The sequence below is a fragment of the Plutella xylostella genome, chromosome 5, assembly GCF_932276165.1.
Source record: "Plutella xylostella chromosome 5, ilPluXylo3.1, whole genome shotgun sequence".
NCBI lineage: Eukaryota > Metazoa > Arthropoda > Insecta > Lepidoptera > Plutellidae > Plutella > Plutella xylostella.
In genome coordinates, this window is record NC_063985.1 from 3,411,577 (window position 1) to 3,423,945 (window position 12,369).

Sequence of the window (12,369 nt, forward strand, 5' to 3'; positions counted from 1 at the left end):
TTGGTCGAAAGAAGGTGTTCTACACACTATAATAACCTACAGACTTTACTCGTGTCATCAGTGTTGATAGCCGGTAGCCGCATCCGCACCAAAAAAACGTTTTCTTTGTATAAAAATTGCGGCGTTAAAGAATAAACTAGACGCACGTTAAACAACTGTTTAATGCTTTCAAATACCTTATGAATGTGTCTAATACCGTATTAACTATATACACTAGTTCAACAAGTTTTTTTGAACTGTTTTTGTGGTTTGTTCGACCATTTTCAACCCCTTACTCACCTTTCCAACAACTAACCCCCATAATTCCCTCGCAGCGTGCAAACGACCGGCCTCGGCGGGCTCAAGCCGAACACGGTGATCGTGGGCTGGCCGTACGGCTGGCGGCAGTCGGAGGACGACCGCACCTGGCACGTGTTCCTACACACCGTGCGCGCCGTCACCGCGTCTCGCATGGCCATGCTCGTTCCCAAGGGCATCAACTTCTTCCCTGACTCTAGCGAGAAGGTGAGTTTTGAATGGCTAAATGTTTGCTGATAGGTCGTCATATAAAATTTTGTAAGTTACTAGATTTCTGGGTCCGTGTAGAACCATTCATCTTTAGTTTTCGTGGTCCATGTGATACTCATATGTTTCGAGAAAAGTTTCATAATACATAAATTTGTATCAAATAGTAGGTAGGTACCTATTAACAATCAAAATATTTAAACATTTTAAACTAAGTATAAATGATGTTCCTCATACGTAACGAATTCCATTAATATTACGCTACCTTCGTATATTGCTTCGATATAAAAAAACAGTCTTTTAACTCACTTATAAAAATGTCTATCTAAGAGCAAATCCGCCTCCAGGTATCTGGCAACATCGACATCTGGTGGATCGTGCACGACGGCGGCATGCTCATGCTGCTGCCCTTCCTGCTGAAGCAGCACCGCTCGTGGAAGAACTGCAAGATGCGCATCTTCACCGTGGCGCAGATGGAGGACAACTCCATCCAGATGAAGAAGGACCTCAAGATGTTCCTCTACCAGCTGCGGATTGAGGCCGAGGTTGAGGTTGTGGAGATGGTGAGTTCTACTTTTTCCGGAAGTTAAAGTTACCCTTTAGTATGTTGTTGACAATAATTATAAAGAGTCATGTGTTTCACATTATGTAGGTATCGGTTTTTTTACCTATTACAATAATGGTCACAGCATTTGTAAATTTTAATGTGTGTTGGTGTTTAACTGCGCTATCATAAACTCTAATTACTAGAATAATTATTAAATAAATTTGTGTTATTTCAGACGGACAGTGACATTTCGGCGTACACCTACGAACGGACTTTGATGATGGAACAACGTAACCAGATGCTCAAAGAACTTCGACTTAACAAGAAGGAAGCCCTTGGAATGGTATGTAACTTTTAGAAAAACCATTAAGTACTTACCTACTTTGTTATTCAAATAAAATTTTGTATATATATAACTACTTAAAATTACTAATATTGTATTTAAGTATGTCAATATTATTACTACAAGGTTATTAATACTTATATATCGTCGGTATAGGTTAATGTGATCAACGTTTGTAAATAGTGCTTTAATGTTGTGGAACTAATATTATGTTATTGTCCTCCGCTGCAAACAGAATTTGGTGGACTATAATGAACACAATGCTGAGGAGAAGTTGCCCCTGGTAAAGGATACCTTAGCGCACGAAGTCCACTTATTTTCGTGCATTTTAGCTATGATTATTTTACGTTACCAAATTTTGGTGTCATTTAGTTCCCCTGGATTAGCCATACCGCATACTTCATGTCCTATTTTTGTGTTCTCTGTTGCTATCTCATGAAATACTTCTTCCCATACATTACTGTCACTATACATTAAAACTCCTCTTCCAGCGACATCACAGGTAATACTCGCCAAACACCGTCATAGCATTCATTGTTATAACTGCTATTGGTGTATTTTTTATATTTTTCAGCATCTTTTTAGTTTTTTATAAATTTTACACCCTTTTGATATGCTCATCAATGTTTTAGCCAAATGTGCACTCTACGTTTTTCACTCTCAATGTTAGTTTCTATCGTTATCATTGGACTCGCTACAACAGTTAAAGTCATAAAAAAATATTTGAGAACCAACTCATACTCATACATACTTATTAACAAAAAACATTTTGTAGCGAGTCCCATTGCATTTCTACGACGTCTAAAATATTAAACGGTTTTATAGGTGCAAGCTATCGTTGACCATCACCACGCTGACGTTAAGACAGCTAGCAAAGTCCGTTTTGCTGAGCCTGGCTCTGGAGACGCCGTCCCTACTGGAAACCATGCTGATGACGCACCTTCTCCCCCTCTCACCGACCCTGAAGAGAAAGAAAGAGACGACAAGGTGACCATTGATAATATTATACGTAGTTATGTTACTGTGGAAAAGCTTTGTTACTTTTTACAATGTCTAAAGATTCTTTAATGATTTTTTAAAGTTCCAATTCTCAGATAGTAGAAATCTGTTCAAAAAACAAAGCTTTTCTGCCAAGCTATTTTCGTCTGATTTGACTTGGGGTTGCTGCAATTAAAAGTTAACTGAATCTTTATTACTATGATTATATCCCACTACCACTGTTTAAATAAAAGTCTTATGAGTATCCCCACTATAAATTTACTTTCGTAAACAATGATTTGTTATGACAACATCCACGTCTCTAATCGCTGTTTTTCTTTTTTTGATCTTCTAATCGTCAAATGAATGGTAAAGTATTGTTGAGTGATGAGATGATGATATTTAACGTTATTCACGTCACGTCTTTAATCCAAATTTCATTGACGATTAGCAGTTTAAAACGATTTCCATCACTTGCTTTGTACCACACGCTACAATTTATGACAATAATGTGTGGCACTAATACCAAGCAAATTATTCCAGTTTTTGTTAATTCATTGTCATCCTTTTGTTTGTCATTAAAATAAGTCCTAACCATTGCTTTAGGACATGTGAGATGTACCAATCTTATTGATTTTGGTGTGTTAAGATCGTTTTGTTTCCATTTCGTGTACACACACGATTAATTACACAACTTAGTTTTTTTACACGAATACAGTAGGTTGGTGCTTCTCTATCCTAATTCAATGGTTCTAGCGAATCAATACACGGTGGTCATATGTTTGCTACAGTTTCATTAGCATTGAGTTTGTCACTTTAGTTTGTTTTGTTTGTTGTTCACACTAGCTAAGAGATTGGATGTTTGAATGTCCGTAGTGAGTTATTGTTATACAAATAATATAATATATGACATCCCGTGTTTTATTCGCCTTGAATCCGTCATGTGCAACGTTCGGTTCGCGCAAAATTTCAAAATACATGGAACGACAATTGGGATTGGTGAGATTAGGACGACTTTCGAAGTAGCTTGTTGCACATAATCGATTCATTGTGGGACTCCCCCGATGAACAGTCACAGTGCGACGGAGCGCCCTCACCGCTGCCCGACGACAACGCCAAAGAGAATAACGCCAACGGGGACGTCAAGCCGAAGCCTAACGTCACTAGCATTACACCGTGAGTTACATTTTTATGCCTGTCATTTATTATTTTCTGTACTTATTAAACATTTAACTTTCTTAAGTAAAATTTCAAATAATACATTCGGTACAAACACCACACTTAAACAGTAAATTATACCATATTTTTATTCTTTAAATTCAATACGTATAGTTTCGTAGGCTTCACTGAAGAATCTTTATTTAACTTACATAATATAACGGAATATAATATCTTTTTTCATATTATCTATTTTTCCTGCAATTTCTTATTTTTATATTAACATTTCCAGAGACGAGGGAACTGTGAGGCGCATGCACACAGCGGTGAAGCTGAACGAAGTGATCGTGTCGCGGTCGCACGACGCACAACTAGTGATACTGAACCTGCCCGGCCCGCCTCGCGACACCAAGCTGGAACGAGAGTCCAACTGTAAGCACTAGTTTTTAAATATTGTATTGTATCAACTAATTAACCCAGTAAAGAACGTCGAGTCTTCTTTAAACACGCTGAACTCAAGCGATATTGTTAAATAATGTATTTTAACTGTTGCGTAATTAATTTTAGAGAAGCCTGGTATGGATGTTTTATCCAATCTTTATTACAGACACAATCGTTTCTTTTATTTACATAAATTCTTCAGTAGTATGTATTTTATTCTACTTACATCTTTATCTGACTTTGGGGCATATTAATATACATATAAGATATATTTGTATTCATTAAAATATTATCAATACATCATCGAAATATGAATGGAAATTGCAGCAGCGTATTTTACTGAATAAAATGCATGCTGGTAATTTTCCAATTAAATTCCTGAAATTCAAACAAATAGCCCTTTTTTAAAAGAATAAGGATGATTAATTCTTTTTATTTCTCCTGTATACCGCTAGCGAATAATACATCATTTAATTGATAATAACCACGGTGAAGAACCAATTACCATTTTTTGTGGTAATAATTACAACTTTAATCCTACAGACATGGAGTTCCTGGAGGTACTGACCGAGGGTCTGGAGAAGGTGCTGATGGTGCGAGGTGGCGGTCGAGAGGTCATCACCATCTACTCGTGAACACGCTGCCTCCAACCACACCATACTATGGCAATATTAATTTTACTAGATGCGATTCTATCGAACTTCAGTGGGGCGGCACGGCGCCTATGTGCTCTACTAATATGATCTTTGTGATTCTAACTATTAGTGATCTTTTTTGGTTGAAGTGTGATCGAAACGTTTCGTGTGTCGTTAATAGTTATTTAAAAATCGCATAATTGATTCCGTTAGAAAGACTGTTATATGGACATGAGTTGACGTTTGTTTCGTATTGTAAGAGTTCTTACGAACGGCGTTGTGTTAATTAATAAAAATATTAGCTTAGGTTTTGTTAATATTGCTATGTAGAGTAATACCGTATTAGTACTATTGTTCTGTATATTGTTTACTCGCTGTTATATAGTAAGTTATCATTTTTATACACCATCTTTCGTGTATAATACTTAAAAATACGTTCAAATCAATTTAAAATGCCATATTAAATAAGTTTGATTATTTATTTTTTAAAACTTTAAAGTAAATCAAGTTATAGATATAGAAATCTTAAGTTGACATGTTTTTAATTTTTGTATTATGCCAATGGGTAGGTGAACCTACAGTATTTTCAAAAATCGTAGATAGTTAAGAAATACAAATGTTTATTATTGACGAAAATCTAAGATTTTTATCTTATATATTTTGTAAATAACTATTCTGTTCTAAGGTTTATACATCTGCTCAAGTATAAAATACCGTGGACTGAGATTTTTTTTCACATTGGCGTGTAGATTTATTAATAAAAATATTTCCCGTCTAGTCACTTCTTACTTTGACCAATAACGACAAAAATCCAAAAAAAACCTTCGTGTGTTATGGACATCCTATTTTGGATCCTTCTGGTGTCCGTAGCTAGGCCGTGCTCCTACTCTCACTTCCTAAGAAGCATATAAATGTGCTAATATTTTCCCCTCTAGTGGACTTACCTACGATAAGTAGCTAAATTAATGTAACGTTAATTACTTGTCTTACATTTATAAAAATTGTACGCACATTCGCGTAGATTGTATCTTACTGTGATCAGAGGTATTTCATCTGAGCTTACGTATGTTTTATAAAGGCATCACGACACCAAAAACAACTAGGCAAATAGGTTATAGGTACTTACTATATGAATAGCTTTTACTACCAGCCCTTACATCCATCAACGGGCCAGCCCACCGTTCATACTAGAGCGACGACAAGTTTATTGAGTCACCGTTTCTATCATTTTCAACATCCCGGTGTCATGATATGAAATTATTAAGTACAAAACCTAATAACATGGTGCTTGTCGTAGCCAATGCTAGTCACTCAACACCCGGATAACATTTCTATATTTTTATTTCCATGACACCATCAATTCTATAATTAAATTAAAGCGATAGCTAACTGCCAAATAAAATCGATGTTATAAAATATCTGTAAGTTATACCTAATGTAATTCCTAATTAATATTTCATAGTTCAAATTTCATAAAACATAATTAGATACTTAAACAGATGCCTAGTTTTAAGGAAACTCTAGTGCATGATAATATCTTTTATGGTCAATAGTTATAACATTACCTACGTAAAGAATAATAGCGATCCGTTTTAAAACTCTAATTGTGTATGATTGACTTCATAGTACTTAGATACACCGGATAACAAAATAACCAGAATATATTTTATTGTTAACCTTTAATATTCCTTTACATAATATACCTACTTACTTACTTTTATTTGTTTCCAGATCCACATCTGTATTTAATGTTTAACTTAATGTAATCACATAAATCCCTAAATGAATCAAGCGAACGTTCTAGAGAAATATTTATAACCGAAAGATTTACTCACGTAACTACTTAAATAAAGTTTTTAATGTTAAATTAAATACCTTCATAAAAGTATAAGTACTAAATTAGTTCAATCAAATAAAGTCGTATTTAAATATATATTCAAATTGCGACCACGCAACAAAAATTACAGAGTCTATCTACTTAATTAAATTAAGTCTAAATCAATTTATTTACCTACAAATTATAACAAATCTATCTTTGAAAGAGTATTTACATAAATATAATAGGTAAATGTATCTTATGGCGATGGTGTATCTACCTACACAATAAACTCTTTATCACTTGGTGATAGGAACATATCTTCCGTTTGAAATAAAATAGCTATCTTTTATTTAAGAAAATCCATAAGAATCTTATTAATTATTCCATTTATTCAGTGATACCAGCTTACCTAACAACCGAGTTGCGATGAACCTATATGATAAATATAGATATATCAGATTGGTAACTAGTACTATATTATGTCAATGGTTGGTAATTGAAATTGTAAAACCTGGAAAATGACTATGTAATGCAGGTAATCACGATGGCCTAAATTCAAATAAATGTCAATTGAATTACTTACTCTTTAATCACGATCACGACACACTCATATTTACCTACTCAATAGACAGACGCCAGCAATAGGTATACCTACTGTACCCGATTACTGAAACTAACTCACTTAAACAATTTAATAACCTTTGGCAGAAGGTTAATTCTAAAGATGTGCCAAACCTCATGTCTGGAGGCAGTCGTCCCTTTAATGATTATTACAGTAGAATTCATTTTCAGTGTAACATTGTATTCTGTACCTTTAACAGAAGTATGTAAGTACTATCGGGGAATAGGCCGCTCTCCTATACTAAGTACATTCAATATTAGAACCACATAATGGTCTACCGCGAAGTACCTTCAAATACACATGCGGATACGATATCTAGCCAGCATGGTTCCCCGACAGTACCTATCTATACCTTATAAACCATAAACTACCGTAGCAGAGCAAAGTTGTGTGTTAGCAGTAATATAGACGTAAAATTTCTAAAACATGCACATAGGTACTTCTAATAGGTAGTTTTCTAATCGTGTTCGTAATTTCAACTAACATTAGCCTTATTCGGAAACATTATGTACCTATGTAGATGTAATATTGTCGTGTGGCGATGACGGATAAAATTATTGGTACCTAGGTACTCTAAATAAATATTAGATTAGGCTGTGAGTCAGCGTAACACGTCTTTACAACTTTATATGCAGGCTAGAGTTGCTGTGATACATCTTTGTGGCTGTTAATTATAGTCTCCGAAGACTATAGGTTATCAAAGACGCCAATCGATAATTATATTAACTACTTACATTAAATTTTATTGCCATATTTATCTGTGATTTCACTGATGTGTAGCTGCACCTCCACTCAAATCAATCAGTTTTTACCTTGTATGTACTTTGTACCCAGTGTGACATACAGGCCTGAAAATATTTAAAATACATTCACATACATAAAACATACAGTTTACTTGTATAAACTGGGGCTGTTTCTGTTCTAGTCAGAATGATATATGAAGGTATATTTTCCTAGGGACTACCTATATCATCATGTATGTGTCCCATTTAAACCTACTCCATTATCGTTTGTTGTCAACTAAATCTACCTTTGAGCTAATTATTACATATTTGACTCAGTGTCTATCTGCACTGAAATGCACTACAACCCGCAATGAAAACAATCTAGGTAACCACAACATCTACATAGACATAGCTCTATTTTGCTGAATAGGTACATGAGCAATCAGCAGTAAACCCCTCTCGTCAAAAATATTACTAAAATCAGCTATAGGACTTTCAATACCTATATATGATTGTGTGGACTAATTACCGAGCACACCCTATGTTCGTCTATGAGTAAATTGTCATCATCCAATGGAATACCAGCAGCCCCGTACCTACCTACCCTATGAAAACTTTATTCTCGGCTCGTATTTATATAACTTGTAAAAGTTCTATTCTGGATCGAGTTTTAATAGAAACATTTTCGAAATGTAAAATTGTTTAAGATAATAATTTTAGAAATTAGTAACTGAGTTAATTTAAGAAAAGTTATAATAAATGTTATAATGAGTATAATAAAATTAATTAATTATGAAAATCCTGTCAGTTTTATTGAAATGTCCTTTTAGTTAGTCACTGCATGTTTGTATGCCCAAAATGATTGGAATGATCCTTGTGCCACTCACTACCTACACCTACCACCCGCAAGAGTTAATCATCCAATGACATACATATAATGTAGGTAAGGTAGGTACATTTATAATAAAATTAGTTTAGATACTTACGAGGTAAAACCGTAAAAATTGAGGCATGATAAAAAAAAATGCTACGAGGGCTACGTCGGCTACGACGACGCTACGACAGTGGCTACGAATTTCATTATAGCACGATAATGCATTGATATCGTTGTCGAGCCACCAAGTTAACTCTTCCGGGCAAACTAGGTACAAACCTATGGTAGGTGTCATCATCATCAGCGATATGACTGTAAGGTCAGTTTAGGTAAACAACTCAACACAGTAAATAAAACAATGATAGTTATGTCAAAAATACTGTATTTTAGTAAAAACAATTAAATAATATTAGTGTAATAATTACCTACTATCTTTGATTATACAATAGTATCCTACGTACTACGAGTAAAATAACTATCAAAAATAGACAAACTTGTACTTAACATGAATATACCTACTATGATGCTTCAGTATTAAATACATTTTTAATTAGCCCGCTGTTCTACCTAAGAAATTGCACTCTTTAACTTACATTTCGAAGACTATTTATTAATATTCAATTATTCATGTTACATTATTAAGCTACCTACAATCTTAAACTACCTATCATAGACTTTTGAAAATCTCCTGTAAATATCTACAAATTTGTAAAAACTAGTTAACAGCTAACCCAGGTACAATTAAATCCATGACCTAACTAAGTCAAAACACATACTTAATAATTTTCTACAGTGACAAACTGGCATTATCGATACATTCCTTTAAATATTTCTGTAAGCCTACATTGTTTTTGCTGCTCTTGAAATCATAAAGTGTTGTGTATTTGAGACTAGCAACCTTCATGCCCAGTAATCGTAAATGTCTTTTCCTCATTTCTTGGGGGCCAACCAGTTCATCATCAGAACAGTAGTGTTCAGGCAAGTGGACCAGAACAGCCACAATCTCATCTTTGGCACATTTGGATTTCCAATTAAAAGTGTTACTGCCAAGGCCTACAGGGTGCAGCATGATGTCAATAAGGTATGCTTCATCGGAGCACAAGTGTGGCACCAGCACGGATACAGACAGCCTCTCAGACCCACCAGCTATCTCCAACAAATCTTCATGGATCAAAGTTACAATTTTCCTGACCCTACCATCCTGTGACACAGATTTAGACCACTGGTCTTTAGGTAACATAGGCCCCAAATATTGTTTACACTCTAAAGTCATAGCTGTGTCAATTAGGGTCATTTTCCTCATTAACAAGCTATCATCAGTAATATTTGATAGTCTCTCTGGTGTAAATATTTTTTGTACTAATTGTAATGGATAATGGCAAGTATAAATCAATGCTAGAATAATCGAAGATACATCATCTGCACTAAATTTTTCATAATTATCATCAACAAATTTTTCAACTGCTGTAAAATAATTACTGTTGTAATAATACAAAAACCCATAAGGGAAAATTATTGATTTTATAAAGTTAATTGGAATATAATTTCCTTTGCGCCAGTAGTATTCTTGGCATCCATTTAATATATGAACATTCCTTATTCGAAACTGCATGCAGTAATTCAGAATGCCAACAATGAGTATTGGGGACTCTAGTTTAGATCCTTTCAATCTTATGTATCTTTCAATTGACTTCTCTATTTGACCATCATTGTACTTGATTTTGGTGAATGCAGTGACCATTTCCAGTAGTGAATCATCATCTAGAGCATGGATGTTGGTGTACAACCAGCCAGCAATAATTGCAAATGAATCTGGCCTCCAAGAGTTTTCCTGTAAATATGTATTTAATATTTCATACATCCCGGGCAGCTTCACCCTGCACCAGAGTTCCAACAGCTTCTGTTCAAGAAGGTTCAACACTGTCTTTTTACTCTCCCTGAAGTGTGGCAATAGCTTGAATATTTTAGAAATAGTGTCTTCATTTATTTCATATTCACGATCAACAAAACCAACCCATAGCTTGTCAATCATTTCTGAATACTTTTGATTGTTTCTATTCTTGACCAGAAATTCCATGAATTTACAAATTTGATCCAGGTTTAATTTATTCTCCGATACCCGGAGCAACACCTCATCACAAAACTCATATTTGTATGGCTCTATGAAGGTAGAAATAGCATTTAATGCATTCAATATTGTCTGGGTTTCCTCAGTCTTCATGACAACTTTTAAAAGCTTTTCTACAATAGCATCCTTAGCTACACTACTGTAATTTGGAGTTGTGTCTAATGGATGTGGATTTTTCTCCAAATGATAAATTCTCTCCATAGCACCCAATGCAATATTTGGTGTTATTTTGGTACATTTTGAAAGTAAACTGAAGACATCTCTCAGAGCTAAACATTCTTTAAACTCAGCCTGTATGAGGGGATAGTTGTGAGTGTCGTGTTGTGGTGCTCTTTCTGTATTCGTTTTTTCTTCTCTTATGCCAGTCAAGTCTTTAGCTCTTCTTACAATTAGAGGAAGCTCCTGGAGGTGAGGGCCGTTCTCCACAATGATGGTGCTGCAGTTGTATTCTGGATCCTTTTCAATTTTATCGTCGCTAAAACATCGAGACAGCAAACAGTATACATTCGAAGGCGGTGGAACATTGGTATTACCAGACATGGATACATATTTCTTTGTTTTGATGTATGATCGCAGAACTAAAGACATAATTAACACCAACAGACTCTAGTCTTACTTAAATAGAAATCAATGGAATTGCGTAGAATCGTAGGTTTTAATACATTACAAACGATGTATTTTCATTTTGTTTTGATAATCTCGCTCGACTGTCAAGTTCAAGTATGTCAAGTGCATGTCAAGTGTCACGTCAAAGCAACGTCAAAGATGTGTGTCATTAATCAGCTGTCATTAATCGTTGAGTGATGGTTATCTGTGTCCGCGATAGCTCAGAATAAAGATTAAGGTGGTTCCGACACACCATCGGACGCGGCTGACGGACGCGGCTGTCAGCAGCGACTGATAAAGGTGCCAACACACCACTGGATGTGGCTTACGGACGTCGGACGTGGCTGATAGCCGCGACTTAAAGGTATCTAGGTAAGGAATGTACAATACGCTGTTCAAAATACAGGACGGAAGTTGCGGACGTAACCTTTCAGACGTCCGAGAGCGATCTGGCACGAACTGTACCAAAAGAGCGTCCACACTTATCGGCTGATAGCCGCGTCGGTAAGCCGCGTCCGATGGTATGTTGGCACCTTAAGTGTAAGTGTGCAGTGTGAGAAGATTCAGTGTCAGTGGGACTCGAGTAGAGAAGTAGGTACCTACTAATGTTCCTTGGACTCCAGTGCACCCGAGGACTTTTTAATATGATAAAAGACCTTGAGTGTATAGTGCCACAAACTTATCTGTTCCGGTGAGAACGAAGTAAATTAATCCATATCTCATTATTTACTAATGAATTATAGATTGATATAGATTTGATGGGTTTATTGAAACCACAAGAGCGAATTACCACTACTGGCAAACTTAAAATCTTATAGAATGAAGAAATATTACACATTTACGTGAGCTGTCACCGGAACAGATAAGTTTGTGGCACTGTACCAGTGACTAACACAAATCACACGCAAAAAAAGCACGTAGGTGTTATTATTCTGAGGTTAACACAATGTCAGACTGTCAGTATCAAGTTGTCAACTGTCAATTGTCAT

General features: G+C 35.4%; 2 protein-coding genes across 9 annotated transcripts in view; one reads left to right on the plus strand and one right to left on the minus strand.

The window, feature by feature from the left end:
* Positions 1 to 8,571, plus strand: part of LOC105391556 (solute carrier family 12 member 6) — a 355,094-nt gene extending 346,523 nt beyond the window's left edge. For 6 of the 8 annotated variants that reach the window (XM_038112934.2, XM_038112932.2, XM_038112937.2 and 3 more), the window contains 8 exons: positions 315 to 504; positions 852 to 1,067; positions 1,287 to 1,394; positions 1,630 to 1,677; positions 2,220 to 2,381; positions 3,382 to 3,548; positions 3,823 to 3,962; positions 4,515 to 8,571. In XM_038112934.2, coding sequence (XP_037968862.2) covers positions 315 to 504; positions 852 to 1,067; positions 1,287 to 1,394; positions 1,630 to 1,677; positions 2,220 to 2,381; positions 3,382 to 3,548; positions 3,823 to 3,962; positions 4,515 to 4,606 — 1,123 coding nt within the window. In that variant the 3' untranslated portion in view covers positions 4,607 to 8,571. The remainder of the gene's footprint in view (positions 1 to 314; positions 505 to 851; positions 1,068 to 1,286; positions 1,395 to 1,629; positions 1,678 to 2,219; positions 2,382 to 3,381; positions 3,549 to 3,822; positions 3,963 to 4,514) is intronic. The other 2 variants (XM_038112940.2, XM_038112938.2) reach the window with 2 other exon arrangements.
* An 828-nt stretch (positions 8,572 to 9,399) lies between these two features.
* On the minus strand, positions 9,400 to 11,489 carry LOC119690963. Its single transcript, XM_038107143.2, has one exon. The coding sequence runs from the start codon at positions 11,360 to 11,362 to the stop codon at positions 9,434 to 9,436; it is 1,929 nt and encodes a 642-aa protein (XP_037963071.2). The 5' UTR covers positions 11,363 to 11,489; the 3' UTR covers positions 9,400 to 9,433.
* Positions 11,490 to 12,369: the final 880 nt, after the last annotated feature.

What these genes read in the sequence shown, in the direction of transcription:
- LOC119690963 (XM_038107143.2), bottom strand. Translation starts at nt 11,362, where the DNA reads ATGTCTTTAGTTCTGCGATCATACATCAAAACAAAGAAATATGTATCC.